Source organism: Dama dama, chromosome 14 (assembly GCF_033118175.1).
Source record: "Dama dama isolate Ldn47 chromosome 14, ASM3311817v1, whole genome shotgun sequence".
Taxonomy (NCBI): Eukaryota; Metazoa; Chordata; class Mammalia; order Artiodactyla; family Cervidae; genus Dama; species Dama dama.
In genome coordinates this window covers 47,780,859-47,803,856 of record NC_083694.1, presented here as the reverse complement: position 1 = coordinate 47,803,856, position 22,998 = coordinate 47,780,859, and the positions used below count along the sequence as shown (strand labels likewise).

Below are 22,998 nucleotides of genomic sequence, written 5' to 3'. Positions count from 1 at the left end.
CCACATTGTTAAGATCACTGTAGCTTTGTAATAAGTTTTTAAGTTTGGGAATTTGAGTCCTCCAACTCTGGTCTTCTTTTTAAAGATCATTTTGGCTACTCAGGGTCCCTTGCAATTCTGTATGAATTTGAGGAGTGACTTTTCCTCAGTGGCAAAAAAAAAAAAAAAAAAAAAAAGCCATTGGCATTTATCAGCTACTTCTTAAAAATATAAGCTCTGTGAGGAGGCCATGGTGGTAGCTTAGTCCTTTTGCCCTGGGCAGTGGTCAGCTTGCTCAGGTCCTGTGGTGGTGAGGAGGGTAGGTCCTATAGGGAGATGGGGACCACTGGGGGATTCTGAGCAGTGGTGCACCCCCACAGCTGTTGTGGGGCAGGTGAGCCTGAAGCAGGCAGTGCAGTGGTCTGGGGAAGCTAGACAGGGCCAAGTCTGGAGTGATGTGGCTTGTGGTGGTCCAAGGATGGGTGCACAGAGGAGTCAGGGGTGACACCAGGGTGTCTCTCCTCACAGCTGGACAGTGAGCTGAGAGGACGGGAGGGGCAAATGGGTGGGCAGTCCTGGTGGGCCAGAGGGAGGAGATGCTGTGCTCTGGGCCTTTTCAGCCTAAGATGCTGTAGATGTTGGCTGAGAAGTAGTCCTGCAGTGGGTTTGGAGAGCCATGCACGGGCCACTGAGGGGCCATGGGGGAGTCAAGGTAGCCAAGGATGTCTGGGGCTGCCAATGCCCTCCAATGGGAGAGTGGGAAGAAGAGAAGGAGGAGAATCCCAGAGAGAGGCAGGAACTTTGCAGACAACAGATTTATGTGGCCAGGGCAGCAGGGACTAGCATGGCATGGAGTCCCTTGGGAGCTGCAGGGTCCAGAGCTGGCCTAGGTGGATATGTGTGAACACAGCCAGGAGCCAGGACAGAGCTATAGTCAAGGGAGAGGCTATGAATCCTGGACCTGGGGGCACCTCAGAAGGAAGGAAGGGGCCCTTCCTGTCACTTGCCCCACCCCCACACTGCCCTTTTCCACTTCTTGGCAGCAGCTCCTTATTCACTAGTTCATGGCTTTTCCTGGGCAGTGGAGATCTCTCCGCAATCTGAGCAGGGCCTGGAGCTGGCAGGAGTAAAGGCAGCACAGCCAGCCATTGGCCACACGGGCAGGGTCTAGCTCTCTGGAGGCCCCCTTAGTCCCATTGGGCACCTGGGGACACTTCAGCCTGGAGCAGGACAACCCCTCTCTGGTCTCCTCTTCCTCCTCTTCCCATCCCCCTCCCTGGGCCAGCTGCCCCTCACCCCTGGCATGAGTCCAGCCCGTGAGGCCAATGGAACTGCCCAGGGAGAGCTTGCTAGGACCCAGGGGCAGCCCCAGCACCCAGAGACCCAAGGCCACCTTCCGAGGTGGGGGTGGGCTCCGGGGTAGCTGTGGGGGTGTCTGCAGTTCGATATGGGCTGGGCCAGCAAGTGGACAGCTAAACAGCAAGTGGAGGGGGGCTTGCTGGGTACTGTACTCTTCACCCCCACCTACCCTCCACCTCCAGGCTCTGCTCCAAGTCAGGAGGGCACGTTACACTTGGGCTGGGCACCACTGCATGTGTTTGGGGGCAGGCATGGGGGAGGGAGATGGCATCTGACCCCTGCAGGGCCATCCAGGCTTCCCGGAGCCTCAGCCCTGCGGTCCTCGGCAGAGGGCCCTTTATCCTGAGGATGTAGCTCTCCTCCATTTGGGAGGGCCTTTGGGGCCTGAGGGCTGTTTGTCAAGAATCCTGTCCCTGAGGCCAGCCCACTTGTCACCTGGGAGGTGATGCAAGCTGTGCCTGCAAGGGGCAATGAGAGGCAGGTGTGAGGCCAGCGACCCTGGAGCTTGGCAGAATCCCAGGATGGTGGTCTTGGAGGTGGGCAGGTATGGGACCCAAGGAGAAGAAAGAGGAAGTGGTGGGTGGGGACCCCAGGCAGTAGGAGTGCAGGCTGAGCATGGAGCACATGCTGGTCCCCTGGGCTGGCCCTCCTGGGGCAGCCTGGCCTGCAGGCACTGGGTGTTTTGGAAACCAGCAGGCCTGCATGGCACGTTGGGGGTGGTAGCGCTGCCTGGAGCCAGGGCCCTGGAGCTCTCACAGTGACGTCCATCTGGGACCTGCCAGGCGCCCACTACGTTCCCCTGGGCAGATGCCTGGTGCTCGTGCCCAGGCCTGCTCTGGGGCGCCAGGGGGTGGCTCAGCCTGAGGATCAGACTTCTAAGGACTTGTCTGTCCTGTCCTATTGTCCCTCCAGGAGCCCCTGGTGGCCATGGGGGTGAGGCCTTGCGTTGGGTGAACACTCCCTCTGAGACAGACCACAGAGATGAAGCCCCAGAGATAATGCAAGTGCAAGGGGAGGTGGGTCATCCCCACTGGGCACCACCAGGGGCACTACTGAGGACAGGGTCATGCAAGCCTCACCCTTCCTGGGGGGCCCTGTCTGCCAAGGCTGATGGGCCCTGCCCTCATGGGTGTTGCCCCCAGGCTCTGTGGGCAGAATTCTCTTCCTCCAGCATCAGCATCCCCTCCGTGTGGGACAGACCTCCAGGCTCCTGCCGCCCTCTGGCCGCTGGGCCCCCTGAAACCAGAGAGGTGTGAGGCTCTTTTCATTGACTTAAGAGGACAAGGAAGAGCCCTTAGAATGTAGGAGTGCCCTGAGCCCTCAGGGGTGAGGGGACACAGGGCTGTCAGGGTCAGCTGGGAGCCCCCGGAGCCTGAGCAAAGCAGGGGCCGGCCACACTGGGTCACCTGGTGGCTTTGCCGAGCAGTGGGCACGAGCACGGCTGGCCAGCCTCTCAGGACCACACGGTCCAGGGCCCACCCCCTGCCCTTGAGTAAAGGTGGTGAGCGGTGGCTCCATTTCCGCAGTCGGCACTCTGACCTCCCCCTCTCCCCACCTACCGCAAGCTGGGTTGTACTTATGCCTGATTTTGTGCTCACAATTGAGGGAACAGAAAAATGAGTCTTCTAGTGCAGGGTTTTAAAGGAGGGATGGACAGAGGCCGGGCCGGGGAGGCCCGGGGAGGCGACCGGGGAAGGCGACCCCGCCCAGCTCCAAACTCAGGAGGGCCGCCCTCAAACGCAAGTGCCCGCCCAGCGGCACGCCCAGTCCGGGTTTCGCGCGGCCCGCGAGCGCCGCCTGGTGCACACGCGCGGAGTGGACGCCCCAGGCGCAGCTTCCGGGCCGGGGATGGGGCGGGTCCGGTGGAAGGGCCGGGGCGGGGCCTAGTGGAGGAAAGCGGGGCGGGGCGGGGCCCAGTGTCGGGGGCGGAGCCGGGAGAAGGGCCCGGGTGGGGCCGAGGACGGGGCGGGCAACTACAGGGCGGAGTGTCGGGAGCGGGGCCGGGGTTTGAGCGACTCTCCTCCGGACTCCGCCCTCCAGAGTGAACTGGCGGTTTTGCATTTCCCACGAAGAACTCAGGAGGACCACTTAACCTGTTTCCAGATCCGCCTATGATTTTGCTAAAACCGTCCTTAGTTTTCCGGGCTATTATCGCTCAGCGCGCCCCGCCCGCTTTTCGCGGAAACAAGCCCTTTCAGCTCTTAACTGTTTCCTGTGTTTCTGTTTTGTTCTGGTATTTTTTGGCCGCGCCCCGGACTTGTGGGATCTTAGTTCCCGGACCAGGGATCGAACCCTCACCTCCAGTGGAAGAACGGAGTCTTATTAACTGCCCAACCGCCAGAGAACTTCCTCCTCTGGTCTTGATTTAGAAATTGGTGGAGGGATTTCCCTGGTGGTCCAGTGCCTAAGACTCCAAGGTCCCAATGCAGGGGGCCCCGGTTCAATCTCTGGTCAGGGAACTAGAACCCACACGCCATAACTAAGAGTTCACATGCTGCAACTAAAACGGTCCCAAATGCCGCAACAAAGACCCAGTGCAGCCAAATAATTTTTTTTTTTTCAAATAAATACTTTTTAAAAGATAAGAAATTGGTGGAACTCGGTAGTCGGAGAAAGTGATCAATATGAGGCTGATCTTTAGTGTTGAGATTTCTTTGTGGATCAACAAATGATGGAATTTTAGAGGAATGCGGGGTTTCTAGGAAAGGATGTCTTGAGGTTATGACCTCAGACCCATCCAGTGCGTGGAGCCCTGGGCCCAGAGGGCTGGGGCTCTTGGGACATGCCCAGCAGAGAGGGCGCTGGGGGCCCTGAGGGCTGGCCTTTCAGTAGGCTGTGTCTGTGGAGAGGGAGCATCTGGGCTTTTTATCCAGGTAGGCAAATCAATCGCCTTTTAAGTGGCGATTGTTTTAAATGGAACAATGCTGCTATGAATATGGATATGCAAACACCTTTGAGACCCTGCTTTTGATTCTTTGGGGAATAGGCCCAGAAATGGAATTGCTGCGTCCCATGGAGCTTCTATGTCTACTTTTTTTTGAGGCACCTCTGTAGGACCTTCCACCATTCTACATTCCCACCAGCCGTGCTCAAGGGTTCCAGTTTCTCTATGTCCTCACCAACATGTCTTGTTTCCTGGTTTTTGATAGTAGCAGTCCTGACGGGTGTGCTGTGCTGTTTCTCACTGTGCTGTTGATTTGTGTTCCCTGATGATCAGTGATGTTGAGCATCTTGTCATGGGCTTGTTGGCTGTCTGTCTCCTTTGGAGAAAGTTCTGTTCAGGCTCTTTGCCCATTGTTTGAATGAGGTTATTTTTGTGTTGAGTGATAGTAGTTCTTTGCATTTTCTGAGTATTAATCCCATATCAGATGTATGGTTTGCTAGTGTCCTCTCCCATCCTGTGGACTGCCTGTTCTCTCTGATGATGGTTGGTTGTGATGCACAATGGTATTTATTGTACACTTTGGTGGTTATAACCCAATATGACTTGGTTATTTTCTTGCTTATATATTTTCAGCTTTGGCCCCTGGGAACTCTGTCAGGTGGCTGGGTTTACTTTATTCTTCCAATTTTACTGAAGTATAATTGACATACATACAGCACGGTGTAAGTTTAAGGTGTGCAGCATAATGATTTGATGTACATACATCAGATATGCAGATGACACCACCCTTATGGCAGAAAGCGAAGAGGAACAAAAGAGCCTCTTGATGAGAGTTAAAGAGGAGAGTGAAAAAGCTGGCTTAAAACTCAACATTCAAAAAACAAAGATCATGGCATCCGGTCCCATCACTTAATGGCAAATAGATGGAGAAAAAATGGAAAAATAAAGTCCGTGACAGATTTTATTTTCTTGGGCTCCAAAATCACTGCAGACTCTGACTACAGCCATAAGGTTAAAAGACACTTGCTCCTTGGAAGAAAAGCAATGACAAACCTAGACAGCGTATTAAAAAGTAGAGTCATTTTGTCAACAAATGTCTGTGTAGTCAAAGCTATGATTTTTCCAGTAGTTATGTACAGATGTGAGAGTTGGACCATAAAGAAGCTGAGCACCGAAGAACTGATGCTTTCAAACTGTGGTGCTAGAGAAGACTCTTGAGAATCCCTTGGACTGCAAGGAGATCAAACCAGTCAATCTTAAAGGAAATCAGTCCTGAATATTCATTGGAAGGACTGATGCTGAAGCTGAAGCTCCAATCCTTTGGTCACCTGATGTGAAGAGCTGACTCATTAAAAAAGACCCTGATGCTGGGAAAGATTGTGGGCAGGAGGAGAAGCGGGTGACAGAGGATGAGATGGTGGCTGGCATCATTGACTTAATGGACATGAGTTTGAGTAAACTCAGGAAGATAGTGAAGGACAGGGAAGTCTGGTGTGCTGCAGTCCGTGGGGTCGCAGAGTTGGACACAACTGAGCGACTGAACAACAGCATCATGAACTGTCGCCACAATGAGTTTAGTGAGCATCCATCATCTCATATAGATACAAAATTAAAGAAATAGAAAAAAGCTTTTTTCCTTGTGATGAGAACTTAGGATTTTCTCTCTTAACAACTTTCATACATAACATGCAGAAAATTGATTACATTTATCATGTTGTATATCTCTAGTACTTTACTTTTCTAATAATTGGAAGTTTTTCCCTTTGACTGCTTTCCTCCAATTCCTTGTCCCTGCCCCCACCTGCATTTACCTTTATTATGTTACCTTTTGCTTCCTAGCTATGCTGCCTTTCCCTTATTTATTTTTATTTTTGGCTGTGATGTGTAGGGATCTTAGTTCCCTGACCAGGGATCAAACCCAGACCCTTGACAGTGAGAGTGCAGTCCTAGCTACTGGACCACCAGCGAAGTTCCCGTCACACTGCTTTCTTATGCTTCTTTCTCCCTGCTTGTGTTCTACGAGGTACATTACATTTTCTTTAGTCTTTTTTCCTTCCACAGATGTGGAAGTCACACAACCTATTTCTGTTATTTTAGTGGTTATTGTAAGTGTTTTACATTATATTTTAATCTCAGTCACTGGCACTGGCCATTTCCTGAACACTACCAGATCTTATGCTTGCATCCCTCTCCCTTCCGTGGTTGGTGGTCTGGGTTTGGGGTTTCTTAGACATCCCTTGTCCAGGCTGCGCGGCCCCCAAGCAGGCCATGTGATAAGGGCTCAGGACGAGGGGAGGCAGGCTTTCCTTGGGGGTGAAGGAAGTAAGACGGGATGGAGGGGGCATTCCGAGAGCTGGGCTGAGCAGGGGGCTCAGTCCACCAGGACCTGGGGAAACTGTCACGGTGCAGCTATCACCCATGGGTGAGGAGGCTGGGGGTTTCAGCAGAGCCCAGGGTGACAGCCCCCATGCAGCAGCCCCAGGCTGGCTGAGTGAAGCTCAGGCCAAGGCTGTGGGGAAGTGTGGAGGGGTCTGAGAAGCCCTGTGCCCCCCACCCCCAGCTTATGCTTCAGACCCTACAGGGAGCCCCCAGGCCTAGATGTGCTCGCCTGCCTCCTGCCAGCAGGGCTACCAGGTCCCTTTATCCACCCACGTCAGGTCCAACTTGTCCTCAGCTGTCTCAGCTGCAATTATGGGGCCTTTCCCCCACTCTGTCTCATGTGACCTACTGCAGGGACAGTCCCCACTCCTGGCGCCTCGTGGCAACTGGGCAGCAAGGGATCCATCTCCAAAACTCATGTGGTTGCAGCTTGGTCCTCCAGAAGCTGACCCCGAGGTGGGGTCTGGGGTACAGGCTCTGTGTTAGAGGTCAGGTCCAGCTGTCTTGCGAGAAGCCTTGGGCCAGCCATAGGCTCTGGAGGGAGCACCCTTCAGAGTCCCGTGTGGGGCCACAGTGTCTGGTGAGCCAGGTCTGTACCAGCGGCCACCCTGGAGGGATGGGGTGGCAGCGCCTGTGGGTCTCTTGTCTGGGAGCAGGTGACTGGTCTGCACTGTGAGAGGAGGGGGCACTGAGGGAGGGCCTGAGGTCTCCCTGCTGCACACGCAGTCTTTCCTCTCCCCTGGCCTGGGTTTTCAGTGTGCAGGTGTCGCTCTTCTCTTTGGGAGCCCACAGCCCCACCCAGACCTGTCCAGAGAACATCCCAGGTGCCTTGAAGTGGGGGAGCTGCCCCAGCACCTGTGCACAGACACCTGGGTGCAGGGAGCACACTGCTCTGGCCTTCCTGGCTCCCTGCTCCTGGTCACTGAATTGGTAAGGGTTCTGCAAAGAAACAGACCAATGGGAGAGAGCAGGAGGGAGGGAGGGAGACCATCTTATTTAAAGGAATTGGTTCATGTGCTTGTGACTTGTCCAGTACCTGGAGACCCAAGGAGGAGCTCCAGGCCAGAGGTGGTGTGCAGAGCGTCCCTTCTTCCCTGAGACCTCAGATTTTCCCCTTAAGGCCTTCCACTCATTGGATGAGACCCATCCACATTATCAGGGTCATCTGCTTTACTTAAAATCTACAGATTTAAATGTTAATCACCTTGGATTAAACCCCTCATGACTCCCATGTTCACTGCAGAATTATTCATGTAGCGAAGAGATGGAAGCAACCTAAATGTCCATGGATTGTTGGAGAAACAAAATGCAGTCAGTCCATCCAGTGAAATATTATTCAACCTTAAGAAGGAAATATTGACACCTGCTAAAAGATGGATGAACCTAGAGGACATGATGCTGGGTGAAGTAAGCCAGACACAAAAGGACAGATCCTATCTCATGTCACTTATAAGAGGTCTCCAGAGGGGTCATATCCACACACAGAGAGGAGGAGAGTGGGTGTCATGCAGGAAGTGGGATGGGGAGTAAGTGTTTAGTGGAGACAGAGTTTGGGTTTGGGAAGATGAAAAGGTCCTGGAGGTCTGCTGCCTAACAAGGCCAGTGTAGTTCATGCTACTGATCCGCACACTTGCAGTTAAGTGATACAACCATGGTGTGGTGATTCAGTCGCTCAGTTGTGTCCGACTCCTTGCGACCCCATGGACTGTAACCCGCCAGGCTTCTCTGTTCATAGGATTTCCCAGGCAAGAATACTGGAGTGGGTTGTCATTTCCTTCTCCAGGGGATCTTCCCGACCCAGGGATCGAACCAGGGTCTCTCACATTGCAGGTGGATTCTTTACTGACTGAGCTATGAGGAAAGCCCCCAAAACAGTTAAGATGGTTAATTTTACGTTATGGGCTTTGTACCACAAACAATACCAAAAAAGAACAAACAGAAAGATTGTGGTTCATAATAGGTGATCAATATATTAGTTCTCTTTTTTGAGTAATATTTTAGGCGAATTTCACCACAGTAGTCAATACATACATGAAAAAACACACCTTCACAGCCACACCTAGATGAGTGTTTGGGAAAACAACTAGCCTTGCAGCCTGGCTATCGGATGCAAAACTGACGCTCAGGCCTCTTTCTCTGCAGGCCCTTGTCCCCCGGCTCCCACCATCATTGTGTTGCACCCCCTTTCTGGTCCAGAAATATAGATGGTACCAGTTTCCTTGAAATGGCTTGGTAATTTTTGAGGGGAGCGGTGGGAAAGTTCTTCTCACCATCACACAGCCAGAAGCCATAACCAGGAGCAGCCAGGACGAAGGCAGGGCAGCCACAGCCGGCTTCTTCTTCATCTCAGCCCAGGGCCGCTGGCCTGGAGCCTGCTGGAGTCATTTTGTCCCCGTCAGCACAAATCTTGCGGCCTCAGCAGCTATCCTGGGCCTCAGCAGGCAGCGTCCCTGTGGCTTCCATACTCTGGCAGGCCGAGGGCCAAGGGCTGAGGCCCAAGGGCCAGCCAGGCCGGCGGGGGACAGGGCACACCCCACCTGCTCAGATTTGTCAGGTGGTCACAGGGCTGGGGCAGGTGTGTGTCTGCCTGTGAGACTCTGGGGGCCATGCAGGTGGTGAAGGGAACTGTGGGGGCCTGTCTGTTCCTGGGGCAGGAGCTGGAGGGGAGATGGGAGCAGACCCTTCAGCCCCAGTTTGGAACCACACACCTCCGAGTGCCATGGCCAGGCCAGTAGGCCACTGCCTAGAGGGGAGCCTGAGGACCTGGGCCCCAAGCTCAGGGGGGCGGAGCCACTGCCCCAGGTCGAAGTATGTGTGTGTGTCTAAGGGTCAAGCACACACGTGCAGGGCTGTGTGCTGCTGTGGCGTCTTGTTACTAAACCTGGCCACGGAGCTCCCCCGGGAGCCAGCTTTGCTGTTCCGAGCAAGAGGGAGGTCAGGTTTCCCTGAGAATAGCCCCTGACTGCCCAGGGGGAACCTGGCTTGACCTCCCTGTGGCCAGTCTGGCCCCCTGGTCCTGTCTGCCCTGCCCTCTCTTGCCCCCTGCTCATGGCCAGCTGTCTTCTCCTTGGACTGTGGACCCCCAGCCTCCTCTGCACAGGGTGGCCAGAGGGGGTCCCAAATGTATTTGTTTATTGATCTTGTCTTTAGAGGGTGACTGCAAAGTGCTGGCACCACGCTGGGCCCTGGGTCCTTGGGGATGCAAGGCAGTCACCTGGACAGGGAGGCCATCAGCAAGAACCCTCACCAAGAAGTGATGACAGCCCCACTGCAGCCTGGGGGGAAGGCGGCTGCATGGGGAAAGGGGAACAGCCCCCTCACCTGCCCTGGCTCACAGTGTCCATCCTTGCTGCAGCCCAGGAGGGCCTTGGCTAGGACCCAGGGTCGCAGAGGGAGCTCTGGGGTGAGGGGTTGCTCAGGCCATGAAGGGCCACATGGGGAAGGGTCAACTGTCCCAAAACAGGGCTGAGAGGATCTCCTGGCCATAAAAGGCTCTTGGAATCTGGGACCCCTGGGACCTTGGGCTGCTGGGCCCTGCTAAAACTTAGATGCCCCCTCCGCCCCTTGAACTCAACCCACAGCAGCTTGTGTGCCACAGTGCAGGGTCCTCTCAGCTGGCACAGACATGGCAAAGCTGCTATGGGTGCCTGGTGGAGGAGCCCCAGTGGGCTGGCTGGGTGGCCCAGCGGGAGCTGGGACAGCGCCCGCGGGAAAGGGTGGGCAGGCCTCTAGACCCGGGGATCAGCTGGGGCTGTGCCCGAAGGTGTAAGGGTCTCTGGGAACCTGAGGAAGAAGTTCAATGAATCTGGACAAGAGCACAGATTCCCCAAGGCCAGACCCTTCCAGCCACTGGGGCCGCCCTTGCTCTGGGGGGCCAGGTCAGAGCAGCCCTTTCTGAAAGCTGTCATGGTGGTGAAAGACGGGGTGGCCAGGCACTGGGCTATCCCTCTGGGATGCCAGAGCAGGCTGGGGCTTTCACCCTACCCCCCGGGCAGACTTCTCCCACATTGGTCCATGGTGTTCTCCCCTGGTCTCACTGGGTACCCACTGCTGCCCCGACTGCTTTCACATGGCTGGTCTGCCCCAGTCCCGGCTCCTTCACCCCCAGCCCCAGCCTTGGTGTCCTGCTCTCCCTTCAAGATCCGCCCCTCATGCTGCCTTTTCTGAAGCCTGCTCTGGGCTGGGGCTGAGTGCCATGGGCCTCGTGCCCCAGGCCCTTCAGCCTCCCCTGGACTGAAGGGGTGGAGGAGCCCCTGGTGAGTCTGGGCTCGTGTTCCCACAGACGGAGCGCCTGTCACAGGGCAGATCCAGGATTACAAGGGGGTCTCTGAAATGTTCGATGAGGAGGGCAGAGGGCAGGTGAAGATGGATGAGCTGGAGCAGCTCATGAGTTTCCTGGGCATCAACTCCACCAAGAGTGAGTTGGCCTCCACGGCTAAGGACGTGGACAGAGTTAGTAAGGCCGACAGGGACAATGGGGCAGGCAGGGGTCCCCTATGCATGACGAGGGGTGCGCCATCCTCACCGGCCACTTACTCCCCACAGAGAAAGGGCTCTTCAACTGCAGCAACTTCCTGGCCCTGATGGGAGGTGTAATTGGAGAAGGCCCAGAACCAAGAGGGTGAGCTGAGGGCAGCCTTCTGCGTCTTTGACAAGGAGGCTAAGGGCTACATTGACTGGGACATGATCAAGTAGGGCCCAGGCCAGGTGGGGCGCGGGGCAGGGGGCCGGGGAGGTGGGTGCCTTGCTGGCTGCTGCTCAGTGCGAGGGGGGCCCCTGCACGTATGTGCTTATGAACGTAGGTGAGCCCCTCAAAGAGGTGGAGGCTGAGCAGATGATGAAGGAAGCTGACGAGAATGGGGATGGGACCCTCGACTACGAGGGTGAGCAGAGGATGGGCCCCGGGACCCTGGAGGCCGGTCAGTCTGGCCGGGCTGCTGACCTGTCCCTCTGCTCTCAGAGTTCATGTCATGATGACTAGGGAGTCCTTCAAGCTGGTTCAGTAGGAGGAGCCGCTGGGGCTGAGGGAGGTCTGCTGGCAGAAGCCTACTACCCGCTACTGTCCACCCCACCCCAGTTCCGCAGCCAATAAATACTCCAGCCAGACTCATGTGTGCATCACTGTCCTCAGGCTGGAAAGAAGGGACTTCAAAGCTGTGGGTCTGGAGAAGGTAGAGGATTCTCCCGAGTCGACCATGGCACTTGGCCCGTCACTTCTGTGGGATACCTGACATGGCCCACAGCCCAGTCTTGGGCTCTGGACACCAGGTGGGCTCTGGAAGGCCAGACTGGGCCTAGGTCGAGGACCACACACCCTGCCCTTGGCCCTGGGAGGTGCTGCCCAAGGGCCCCTCCTGGGGCCCTTTCCTCCATGCAGAGATTACTTAGATACAAACTTTATTTTCTCTCTGAGAAGCTGCGGACATCACAGCAAGCCCTGAGCCCTGAGGCTTAGGCCTGTGGGGCCTCCTCTGGGCTGAGGGCCTGCTGGGGCTGGGCTAGGGGCCAGGGCTGGATGTAACAGCATGTGTATGTGTGTGGCCAACACAGGGCCAGTCAGCTTGGCTGTCCAGTGTTACACAGCAACGAGTCCAGGGCTGCAGCAATGTGCTGGATGGCTGGCCTTCCTGGGGAAAGGATGGTGGGGATGCGCTGGGTGCCCTTGCACAGTCCCCTGTGAGCAAAGAGGAGCCGGTGGCATTGGGAGGCTTGGGAGAGCTATCCTGCCCCCTCTGTGGGACATCAGGGCCACAGCCAGGGGTGCTGAGCATTAGGGCCTGGCTCCGGGAGCCCTGGAGGGGTCTCGAGGCATGAGGCCCCAGGGGAGGCTGGGTTACAGGGAGGGAGGTGGCTCTTCCTGTCTGGTCTTTGTCATCTTGATGACCTCCTCATAGGAAGGCGGCGGCTCAGGGGCGTACAGGCTGTAGGCCGGAGGGGTCGTGGTGTCGAGGTCCAGCTCCCCGAAGGGCAGGGGTAGTTGCATACCCAGTGGGCACTGCACGGAGCTGTAGGCTGCAGGGACCCAGGATGGGTTTGTGGGGGTGGGCCTGGCCCTCACCGGTCCCCTGCCACCCCTGCAGGTGGGTGGGTCACCAGGAGAGGTGTGCCAGCACTCACAGGTCACAGTGCTGTGCACTGGGCTGTCACTGTTCACGGGGATGGCTGTCAGGTCGCAGGGCTCAGGTGCCGGTGGTAGGTGTGGCTGCGTGTGTGCCCGCTTCCGGAGGTGGCAGAACCGGACACAGCTGGCCGAGACCCCACAGAGCAGCAGCAGGAGGGCAGTGAGCAGGATAAGCCTGGGCAGGGAGGAGCAAGACCCCTACCGCTGGACTGCCCCCTGGTCTCTGGGCACCTGTTCCCAGGGGGCAGTCACAGCCCAGTTGCTCAAGGCAAAGCACTGCACAGGATAAAAGAACCAGGACTGCCTCTCCAGGCCAGACACCTCCTTCCTGGCCAGAGTTGGGCCTGAGGATCTGGCTTGACCTGGTCTCCTGCTGCTGGGCCTGCCCTGGCTGTCTCTCCAGGGCTGGCCACAAGTGGCCTTGGGTTCCTTCCCAGGACACACTGCCCCAGGCCAGCTACAGAGTACCGTGCTCAGACCAATGACCATGTTCAAGGGACCTCCCACAGGGACGAGGAGTGAGGGAATGGGAAGTGGGCTACCAAGGGAAGTCAGTCAAGGGCCCAGGGGTGTCCTCAGCCATGAGGAACTCAGGCAGGACCCATGCCGGATGTTGCCTGGGTGCTGGGAGAGGAACCTGGGATCCGTATGCCAGGCTGCTGGGGGCCTCAGAACCTTCCCGCCAGCGGCCCAGGATGGGGACAGTGGTGGTGACTCCTCAGCCGTGGAACCAAGTGGGTGGGGGTCTGGTGGACTGACCCAGGGGAGGACCGTAGCACCCAGCTGCGCGCTGCGCCCTCCACTTACCCCACGTGCCACAGGCTGCTCCAGCGGGCCTGGGGCGGGCACCTGTGGGACGGCGGCACCTGGAGCCGGTGGGGAAAGGCCAGGCCCACTGTCCCGCCCGAGCCTCCCCGAAGGAGGACCCCGGGTCCTCCCTACCCCCGCTCCTTCCCTCCGTCCAACCCTTCTCGCCGCCTCCCCGCTCCCCCGCCCCCGACTTACTGGTCCGAGGGGCCGCAGCTGCCTTCCACGAAACCCAGCGCCACCTGCGGGGACACGGGTGAGCCCGGGCCATGGCGCGCCGAGCGCAGACCCGCCCCGCGGTGTCGGAGCCGAGCACCCCGCGACCCACCTGCTGCAGTGGCAGGAGTGGCGGCAGTAACAGGAGCCCGCGGTCGGCCGGCGCCCGGGAGAACATGCTCGGCGCCCACAGCGGTAGCGAGCCCGGAGGCCCCGCGGCTATATGAGGGCCACGCCCCTGGGCCGCTCCCAGCGCAAACCCCGCCCTCCAGAGACTGCGTCCATTGGAGGACTGGCCTTGTAGCCACGCCCAGGTCCCCGCCCTAACCCTTCCCCCAAGATCAGCCGCGCCCTCTAGAGGCCCCGCCTCCGACAGGCTTGGCGCCCCGCAGGCCCTTGATTACTTCAGGGTCCCACCCACGCAATTCCCTCCCCATGGTCCTCTCACCAGGTCCGTCCACTCCAAGTTTCCTTAGCATAGGGTCACGGGGTGGCGGGCGGTCTTGCCCTTTGGCGTCCTGCAGTCGGGCTCAGGGTGGACGGAGGCGTCCCATGGACAGTTATGCTTGGGTGTGGCCTCGGAGGGTGGCGGCCACGCCTCTCACACACCCGGGTGCTCAAGGTCAGGGTTGCAGCAGTCAAAGACGCTGGGGCGTTCCAAGAGCGTAGTTCAGCGACATTAATTGTGCACCCTCGCTGCCCTCTGCCCTCTGCTCCTCCGTCGGGCGGTCAGGCTAAAGGAATTGGTCCGCATGGCAAGGGGCCTTGTCTGGGGAGGGAGGGAGAGGAAGCTGCCCTGTGTGTCTTTCTTCACTGCAATCAGGACACGCTCCTCAAGCGTCTACCCCCTGGAGGGGAACTGACTGCAGCTCTTTGAGGGCAGGGTCTCCTCCGCTTGTGCTGTCCTGATAGCTCAGTTGGTAAAGAATTCGCCTCCAATGCAGGAGACCCTGGTTCGATCCCTGGGTAGGGAAGATCCTCTGGCAAAGGGATAGGCTACCCACTCCGGTTTTCTTGGGCTTCCCTTGTGGCTCAGCTGGTAGAGAATCTGCCGCAATGCGGGAGACCTGGGTTCGATCCCTGGGTTGGGATCCCCTGGAAAAGGGAAAGGCTACCCACTCCAGTATTCTGGCCTGGAGAATTCCATGGACTGTATAGTCCTTGGGGTTGCAGAGTGGGACATGACTGAGTGGCTTTCACTTTCACCTCCTCAGGTTGACTCTATCCTGGCTGCACTTGCCAGGCCCGTTGCATGATCTCTGCCTAAGCTCTGTCCTGAAGCTGTCCTGTGCCTCCGGGCTGAACGGTGGCCCCCAGCTCACCCTGCTCCAGCCAGGCTCCTGGCTCAGGAGTGGGAAGGAGAAGGATGGGCAGAAGTGCAGCCAGCATGCAGAAGTGCAGGCAGGACCTGGGCCAGTAAATGCCAAGGCCCGCTGGTTCTAAACCCCAGGAGTTTAGAAGAGAGGGGCCTACCTGAGGAGGAGGTGGGGCAGTGCCCTGCAGGGAGGACTCTGAGGCCTGACCTGGTTGCAGGACCTGGATTTCTCTCCCATCTGGTGAGCAGCAGCCTGGTGAGGGTCTGCCCACCGGATAGAAGTCCCACAAAAGGCTGCTCTACGGCCATTGTTGTGGGCTGAGGGTTAGGGAGAGGGCAGATTTCTAGATGCCAAGGGCACTGAGGAAGTAGGGTGAGGACTCCAGGCTGGTGTCCCGAGGCCTGTGCCCAGGAGAAGCCCTGGATGCAGCTGACCCTCCACTCCTGCCAGGGAAGGCTGCATTTGGTCGCCTAGGGCTGGCACAGGCTGGGCATGCTGGGCTGTACACGGGGCCTGGCTGGGTGAGCTCTGTGGGGACAGTGTCTACCCTGCCACTCTCCAGAAGGCAGGGGCTGGTACAGGCACCATTCTGAGCTCCCAGCAAGGTCTCATGGGCTGGGAGAGGGGGCTTCTCCCTTGAAGAGCTGGTCAGGAACCAGAAGGCTGAGCCTGGACTCACTTCAGAACACTGGAAAACCAAACTGACAGGTGGGCCTCCCCTGGACCCTGACTGGGCCGTGTGGGAGGATGCAGTGAGGGCTCACTCCTTGCTTGGGGCCTCAGGGACTTGGGAGCAGCAGGGGGCTAAGGGGCTGCCTGGACGTTGGAGTCGGAAGCCCCCACCCTGCTCGCTGGCCTCTCCAGGTGGGTTGTGGGTGGGCCTCAACTCCATCCCTACCCCCCACCAGCCGTTTCCCCAGGGCTCTAGTTGTCTAGGCTGAGTTCATTGTTTTATGGGCTGACTTGTGTGTGTGGGCAGGGGCAGCCCCCCACCTGCTCACTGCAGCCCACACTGCAGGCACAAGAGGCACAGATTCACACAGGGTTTATTGACAGGTCTGTGGGGGCAGCTGTTCCCCACCAGGACCTCGAAAGGCTGGGTGGGTGCTGGTGGGGCTGGGGACCCGCAGGGCTCAGGTTGGGAGCAGGCTGTGGTCGGGACTGGCCTCTTCGCTGGTTCTGACGTGGGGCTGGGATGGGAGCTGGAGCCAGGACAGCAGGAGTGCCCCGGGGGGCCATGCAGGAGGCTGCCCTTTTGAAACTGCCCAGGTTCCAGGCCCCTGGGTGGTTCCCACAGACCAGGGGAAGGCTTCGAGGGTGGCAGGAAGGAGGGCTTCAGGGGGCTCTGTGGAGAGACTCCTGTGGCCTCAGGGGCCGGTCACCACCTGGGCTACAAAGAGGACCTTGTAGGTCTCCTTCACATCCCCCCTGAGCTGCAGCAGGGCCGATGCCACGAGTGGGTGGTCTGGCTGGAAGGGGAGAGGTGGGAACAGAGGGGGATCCTCAGTCAGGGGGCGCAGCAGGCACGTGTTTTCTCTTGGCAGCACTGCCCACCTCACCCGCCTAGGCCCCCCCAGGCACCCACATCAAAGTCGATGGGTGGCATCCAGGAGATGCTGATGGCCTTGGTCTGGCCGCGCTCCACAGAGCCTTTGGAGGGTTCAATGGTGAAGCCCTTGTGCTGCAGGGCCACGATGTTGTCCATGCTGAACTCAACAGTCTGCAGGCATTGGTGCTGTCAGCGGGCAGGCGGGTGGGCACAGCTCCCGGGAACCAGCAACCCTGCCCCCGGCCCTGACCAGCAGGCTGCCCACCCCTCAACTACAGAGAGGCAAGGCCAGCAGAGGCCCGAGCTGCCCGGGCAGTGGTGGCTGCAGCGGTGCCAGGGAGGCCAGGGCAGTGCTGTGGTCACCTTCTTTGCGGACAGCTGGGTTGTCCGGATGCAGCCCACCTGCAGTTCTCGGGTGGCAGGTGGGGCCTGTGTGTCTGGGTCCAGCTGGGCGTAGTCCAGGGTCACCAGGATGGGCTTTAGCTCCTCAGCTTCTGGAGAGGGAGGGCCTGGCGGGGGTCTCGGGGGTGGGGGTACCGCGGAGGGAGTGCGGGGGTCCCTGGGGTCAGGCAGGGATCCTCTGAGCAGGGCTGGCCCACTAGCCCTGCCCCCACCTGTGGGGGATGGGCCAGGAATGCCTGCCCTCTCTACAGACTCTAAGGGCCAAGGGTCCGCTTCTGCCACCCTGCCCACCTCGGGGCTCTCCGCCCTCAGAGGGCTCACCCTCTCTGTGCTCCAGGTCAAAGGCAGGGATCATGGTCAGGGACTCCACAGGCACATCCAGGGGGTCTCCGCCCTCCACGAACATCATGTGTTCGCGGGCCGCGCCCTTCAGGAGGATGCAGTGGGACACTTTCTGGGGGCAGGAGCACAGCGGTTTGCGACCCTGCGTGTGGGGCTCTGGGGGGGGGCGGGGCTGTGATGTGGGCCTGTGGGACCCCAGACATTGGTCTCTCCACCTGATGACCCCCAACCTGATGTGGAGGCCCCCAGGCACCAAGCTCCAACGTGTGGCCGCTCAGGCAGCTGAAGGGCTTGGACAAGTGGACATTTGGGTGGGGAGGAGGGCTCCAAGCTGGGTCGGAGTCCTACCTTTTCAAAGAGCACGACCTGTAGCCGGTCAGAAAAGTACAGGCTCTCGTGGTCTGGACTGAAGGTCACAGTGAAGTCCTGAGCCTTGCCGGGCTCCATGATGCCCTTGACCGGGACCACGCTGAACACACTCTGGCCACTGTAGTTCTGCGTGCCTGGGAGCAAGGCGGCCAGGTTGGTCTGGATCCCCCTGCAGCGCCCAGCACTCCCTGGCCACCCCTCCTCCATGGCCCACATGATCCCCCCAGCTGGCCAGCTTACCCACGACTTCCGTCCTCTGGTCCGGTGAGGCCAGGAACTGTGGCAGGCGGTGCTGGTCTCTGCTCCTGGAGGAGAGGCTGTCCAGCTGCATGGAGAACTTGATGGGCAGCAGGGAGTTGTTCTGCAGCTGCAGGGAGCAGGGCTGGGTCACTGGGGCAGCTGGGCTGGCCAGCCGGGGAGCAGGCCACTGCCGCCAGGTCTCAGCCCCCTCCTGCCCCGTCAGGCTCAGGCTAGCCTTCAGTAGAACCAGCATCCCACCCCAGTTCTCTCCTGCCTCCCCCTCTTCCCAGGAGAACGCTGCATCCCTCTAAAATCCCATGGAACCGGGCCCTGGGGTCTGCTGTCAGAACCTGGACTAAGCTAAGTGAAGAAGCAGGGGTCCCATTGGCAACTTCAGCCCAAGGCCACCTCAGATGCGGGGGAGCAGAAAAAGCCAGGCCTGCCTGCCTGCGTGGGGGTAGGAGCCCGCTTGGCCCCTTGAGGGGGATGGCCTACATCCCATGCAGAGGCCCTGGGGCAGAAAGATGGGAGCAGTGAGAAGACCTGGGCAGCAGTGGAGGGGTGGAGGGAGGGGCGTCCTCAGCAGCCCCTCCCCACTGGCTGAAGGGGCCAGTGAAGTGACAGCTGCTGGGGGTGGTGGGGGAGGGGGCAGTGGGAGCGGCCTCTGCTGGCTCCCTGACTGAGGCAGGGTGGATGCCTCCTGGGAACCTCTCCCAGGCGATGGGAAGCACTAGGCCCCGCCACATGCTTTACCTTGAAGCCCAAGGAGACAGACTCTCTGGCGATCACGTAGCCCATGTTGAGGACATCACCTTCAATGGAGCATGTGATCGTGGACGCCACACCCGTGCCCATGAGGGCCAGGGAGAGCGTGCCTTTCTTGGTGATGATGTCCAGTGTTTCTTGGGCCTGCAGAGACCACGTCCCTTAGCGTGAAACAGACGCTGGCAGAGGCAGGTGTGGGAGCTCTGTCTTGGAGCAGCTGGGTCAGGGCATGGGGGACCTGAGATGGCTTGGAGCTCCCTGGCCACCACCTCCTCCTCCTTCCAGTGAGAGGCCAGGGCCCAGGAGGACCAGTGGCTCCCAGGCCCAGAGTGCTGGATGGCATGTAGAGCAGGGAGTAGGGCTGCAATGGAGCTCGGGTGGGCTGGGACTCACCAGGATACTCTCACGCGGGGAGAAGGACAGATCTAGGACCTGGGTCTCGCCAGAGGGCAACCTCATGGTGGGGTTCAGCAGGACGAAGGGGCCATCGGGGTTCAGCATGGAGTACTCCAGCTGAGGGCCCAGCGTCAAGGAGGGGGTGAGAATGGGGCCTCAGCCCTTCACAGTCCCCTTCTCTCTGCCCCCTCCCGCCACCCCCCCCCCACCCCTGCTACAAGCTGCCTGGGCAGCGTGGGCAGGATACGTTGAGATCCTCGGGGGAGATGTTCTGGATGGAGACCTTCTTTATGCCCCGGTGTCCTGAAATGGGGGGTCAGTCAGGTCACAGCCCCAGGCCTGGGAGTGGGTGTGGGAGCCCAGATGAAAAGAAGGGTGCCTGGATCCCTGTGGGTGGGGGTGTGCATGGGGGCTGGGCTCCGATCAGGACACACCTGCAGCAATGTCACCGAAGTTAATGACGGTCTTGCCTTTGTCGGACGTTACCACGATAGACGGCGCTACCGCTGGACACCACAGCTCCAGGTACAGTGTGTTGTGGGGACTGGGAATGGTGGGGATTTGCTGAGGGCAGTGCCAGACCCTGAGCCGGCCCCACCAGGATCTGGGTGGCTATTGGCAGGGAGAGTGACCACCCTGCCCCCCTGCCCAGAGCATCGCACCTGAAGCTCAGCATTTCTGTCCCCTTCCTGTCTTTGGTGTCGCCACTGGCAACAACACAGGGAACCACAAACTTGTCAAACTTCCCCTGGAAAGACCTGATTAGGGAGGCCTGTGCCAACTGGTACTCTTGAGAGCTGGAATAGAACCGGCAAGGTACACTCATGCGCTGTCCCCACACTGCCCCCAGCACCCAGGAGGCTGTGCCCTGCCCTCCATGGAGGGCCCTGTAAGGCCGCACCTGCTTCCCAGGGCCCTGGGCCAGAGAGTACAGGGCAGTGGGGGTGGCAGCCTGGGGGCCACGTTGTGGACCAGGCTGTGGTTGTCACAGATTTGTCTGACCAACTGGCTTTTGCATCCCTTCCCTGGTCCCTGTGGGGGCCTCTCCTCTCCCAGGGTACCCGTCAGGCACCACCAGACAACCGAGTTCCTGGGGCCACAGCAAGGATCCAGGGCTGACAAGTGGCTCAAGCCTGTCAGAGCTCCCTGGAGCTCATGTGGCAGCTGGGGAGGCTGGGCTGCTGAGCTGGGAACATGGGGATCAGGGGCTCAGCATCCCCCAGCCCCTGGACTGAGACTTTTCACAGGGGCTCTGGGCCCAGGGGAACTGAGGTGAGCAGATAGCCAGGACAGCAGAACCTGAGGGGCCTCAAGGCAGCTCCTGGTTCCAGCTGTGCCTGAAGCCAGCTGTGCTCTGGACTTGCAGTCATAAGGCCCTGGAGCGTAGGGGGACATCTCTGTGGGGCCGGAGGCGGGGGTAGCCTTCTCTCGGGCCCACCTGGATGCGAGGTCCTCCTTCTGCAGCTCCGGGGGCTGAGAGGCTGAGGCCTGGAGCAGCCGGTCTTGGTTCTGCAGCCGCAGCATGGAGAAAGACGGTCTCTGCTGGTCCTTCCTCTGGGTGACCGTCTCCTTTAGGGACTGCCAGGGGAGTCTGACTGTGGTGCTGCCCTTGGGACTCTGCTGGGCTGGCAGACTGCCCAGGGCAGGAACCCGGGACCCAGACCCCAAGCAGCTCCTTAAGGGAGACCGATGACAGGTGCGGAGACCCCTGTGGGCTCATGCACCACCCCCAGTGTCTGCCCTCCCCATCAGGAAGGGGAGGCTTAAGGTGAGGCAGAGGGCTGGCCGAAACGGGGGTTCTTGCCCTTGTGCCCTGCCCCCATGTCTCGCTGCCCTCTGGCAGGCTGAAGGCATGTGCCCCTTCCTTCTGTGTGTGCTGTGATAGCAGGGCTGCTTGGACACTGAGGAGTAACTGCTGGGGGCCCCTGCATCTCCAGGGCAGCAGCGGGTGGGCGGGGCTCTGGGCCATGACTACCCAGCAGTATCGGATGCTCCTTCTGGGCAGGAGCCTGGGGCAACTGCTTCTCCAGGCCTGAACTCCCTCAGATTCACAGGCCCTTTGATGTTTTGTTTGTTCCCCTTCACTGTAAGCACAAGCCCCTGCTGAGCAGTGCGGAGGACCTGGCCCACCCTCCTAGACCATGGGACCAGAGTCTGGGGCTCTTCCCTGCCTGGCGATGCTCTCAAGAGAGGAGGGAGGGGCTTTGCCAAGAAAAAGTGCTAACCTCTTAAAACACCCCTAGTGCTCTAGTAAAGTGTTCCCAGGGCTCCTGCCCCCCAGCCCTGGGTGCCCCCGACCTCAAGGCGGGGTGGGGGTGTTTGTTCCCAAGACTTTGTGCAAGGGCCTCATGCAAAGTGGGCAGCCCCAAGCCCCCCAGCCCCCTTCCCACCACACACCAATTTGATCTCAGCTTTTCTGCTCAGGGCCTGGAAGGCCTCCTGGTGGATCAGCTCGCTGGGGAGCACTGGCCGGAAGGCCACTCGGACCAGGCACCTCTGTGGGAGGAAAGGTTCATGCTCTCGGACATGTTGGGGTCTTAGCTTAGAAGAGCCCTCCTGGGAGGTCCTGCCTGATCTCTGTCCCTGGAAGCTGGGTGGCTGCAGGCCCGATCACCAGGCCCCTCTCACCATGTGGGGGCAGGGTCCCTGTGATGGACCTGGCACGCTGCCCTCGGTGGGTAGCAGCCCACAGGGCATGAGTGAGAAGGGGAGGTTCATGTTCAGGTTCTGAGACCTGGAGGTGGTTCCTGCACCCCCGTCTGTCCCCATCCCACGAGAGGAACAGCAGCCCACCCCCAGGATGACCCTGGGCCCCACAAGGGCTCCCTCACCACAGCCTCCCCTGTGCTCAGTACAGCAAGGGAGCGAGGGGGAAGCTCTTAACAGCTGCAGTAACCCCCTTGGAGAAGAGAACCATTTCTTAAGCCTAATTTGCTCACTTTACTATGATGCATTTCTGTGACGGCAGGGCCTGCATATCCCTGCCCATCCTCACTCAGCTCAGAGATGCTGTGAGGGCCCGGGGGAGTCCCTGCCTTGAGGTCTGGCTCTTTCTGCTTCATCGGGAGAAGCAAAGGTGGGAAACCCTGTGCTCCTGGTGACCAGGTGCTGCGCAGCCTCTGTGACCATCTGCTGTGACATCCAGGGCTGCACACCCTCGCTTGGTCTGAACTGATGGAGCCCCCAGCCAGGGGCCTGTGGGGTCAGCTGCCCTTGGGTGCCCTGCCTTTGGGGCCAGGCTGGGGTGGGTAGAGGGCAGGAGGGCCCACTCAGCTCTGATGAGGACCCAGGTTGATCTCTACCATCTGTTGTCTGGTTGAACCACTGTGGTCCAGGGTGGGCAGAGCCAGGCATCCCAGGGTGGCCCTGCCCCCGCCCCCCAGCCCATCTGTAGGGCTTACACCTACCTTTCCTGGCCACACGGTGCCCACTAGGGGTGAGATGGTGATGGGCGAATCTGGGGGCAGCAGGAACTCGAAAGAGGTGGGCCCAACCGGAAAAGCGTCCTCTGAGCCAATGCGAGGCACTGAGTGGGTCAGTGAGTTCATGCTCTGGTGGGAGTTGATGACGTACAGGGTGGCCACAGATGTGTCGTACAAGGAGGTGGCTGCAAACTTGATCTGGTGGTGGGACAGCTCCAGGGGCGGGTAGACCCCCACAGCCCGGCATGCCAGCTTGAAGCACCTGGAAGTGACAGTGTGGGTGGCTCAGCCACGGGCTGAGCAAGGAGGCGTCCAGCACAGGGATGCCCAGGCCCGGGACAGCAGGTGTCACAGGTTTCGTTTCCTACCCCATTAATGAGTTTTAGTAAATTTTCAAAATACCATTTACCCTTGTGCACATTTTTGTTTTAAATTACTCAAAAATGCTTCAT

At 59.2% G+C, this 22,998-nt stretch overlaps 3 protein-coding genes across 3 annotated transcripts in view; 1 reads left to right on the top strand and 2 right to left on the bottom strand.

Moving 5' to 3' along the window:
* Nucleotides 1–10,149: 10,149 nt before the first annotated feature.
* CALML6 (calmodulin like 6) lies at nt 10,150–11,809 on the top strand. Its single transcript, XM_061159785.1, is given in 5 exon segments — nt 10,150–10,366; nt 10,884–11,057; nt 11,147–11,190; nt 11,192–11,292; nt 11,384–11,809. Coding segments are annotated over 5 exon segments (735 nt in total). The 3' UTR covers nt 11,583–11,809.
* Nucleotides 11,810–12,003: 194 nt separating this feature from the next.
* On the bottom strand, nt 12,004–15,953 carry TMEM52 (transmembrane protein 52). The gene is made up of 6 exons (XM_061159784.1): nt 15,826–15,953; nt 13,858–14,020; nt 13,728–13,771; nt 13,530–13,571; nt 12,719–12,897; nt 12,004–12,613 (listed from the first exon to the last, which is right to left on the bottom strand). Exons 1-6 carry the CDS (start codon nt 15,951–15,953, stop codon nt 12,435–12,437), a joined length of 735 nt encoding a protein of 244 aa, XP_061015767.1. The 3' UTR covers nt 12,004–12,434.
* Nucleotides 15,954–16,316: 363 nt separating this feature from the next.
* The window catches only part of CFAP74 (cilia and flagella associated protein 74), a 98,169-nt gene continuing 91,487 nt past the window's right edge, over nt 16,317–22,998 (bottom strand). The window contains exons 27-40 of the mRNA XM_061159783.1: nt 22,532–22,808; nt 21,522–21,620; nt 20,563–20,702; nt 19,787–19,921; nt 19,559–19,668; nt 19,372–19,427; nt 19,122–19,241; nt 18,717–18,872; nt 17,964–18,090; nt 17,703–17,857; nt 17,330–17,466; nt 16,974–17,130; nt 16,647–16,781; nt 16,317–16,530 (exon numbers count right to left, since the gene is read on the bottom strand). Coding sequence (XP_061015766.1) covers nt 16,429–16,530; nt 16,647–16,781; nt 16,974–17,130; nt 17,330–17,466; nt 17,703–17,857; nt 17,964–18,090; nt 18,717–18,872; nt 19,122–19,241; nt 19,372–19,427; nt 19,559–19,668; nt 19,787–19,921; nt 20,563–20,702; nt 21,522–21,620; nt 22,532–22,808 — 1,906 coding nt within the window. The 3' untranslated portion in view covers nt 16,317–16,428. The remainder of the gene's footprint in view (nt 16,531–16,646; nt 16,782–16,973; nt 17,131–17,329; nt 17,467–17,702; nt 17,858–17,963; nt 18,091–18,716; nt 18,873–19,121; nt 19,242–19,371; nt 19,428–19,558; nt 19,669–19,786; nt 19,922–20,562; nt 20,703–21,521; nt 21,621–22,531; nt 22,809–22,998) is intronic.

What these genes read in the sequence shown, in the direction of transcription:
- TMEM52 (XM_061159784.1), bottom strand. Translation starts at nt 15,953, where the DNA reads ATGGAGTTGAGGCCCACCCACAACCCACCTGGAGAGGCCAGCGAGCAG. An exon ending in AGCTGCGGCCCCTCGGACCA is followed by an intron (nt 13,572 to 13,727) that starts GTAAGTCGGGGG and finishes GCCGTCCCACAG; the next exon opens with GTGCCCGCCCCAGGCCCGCT. An exon ending in AGCAGCCTGTGGCACGTGGG is followed by an intron (nt 12,898 to 13,529) that starts GTAAGTGGAGGG and finishes CTCCCTGCCCAG; the next exon opens with GCTTATCCTGCTCACTGCCC.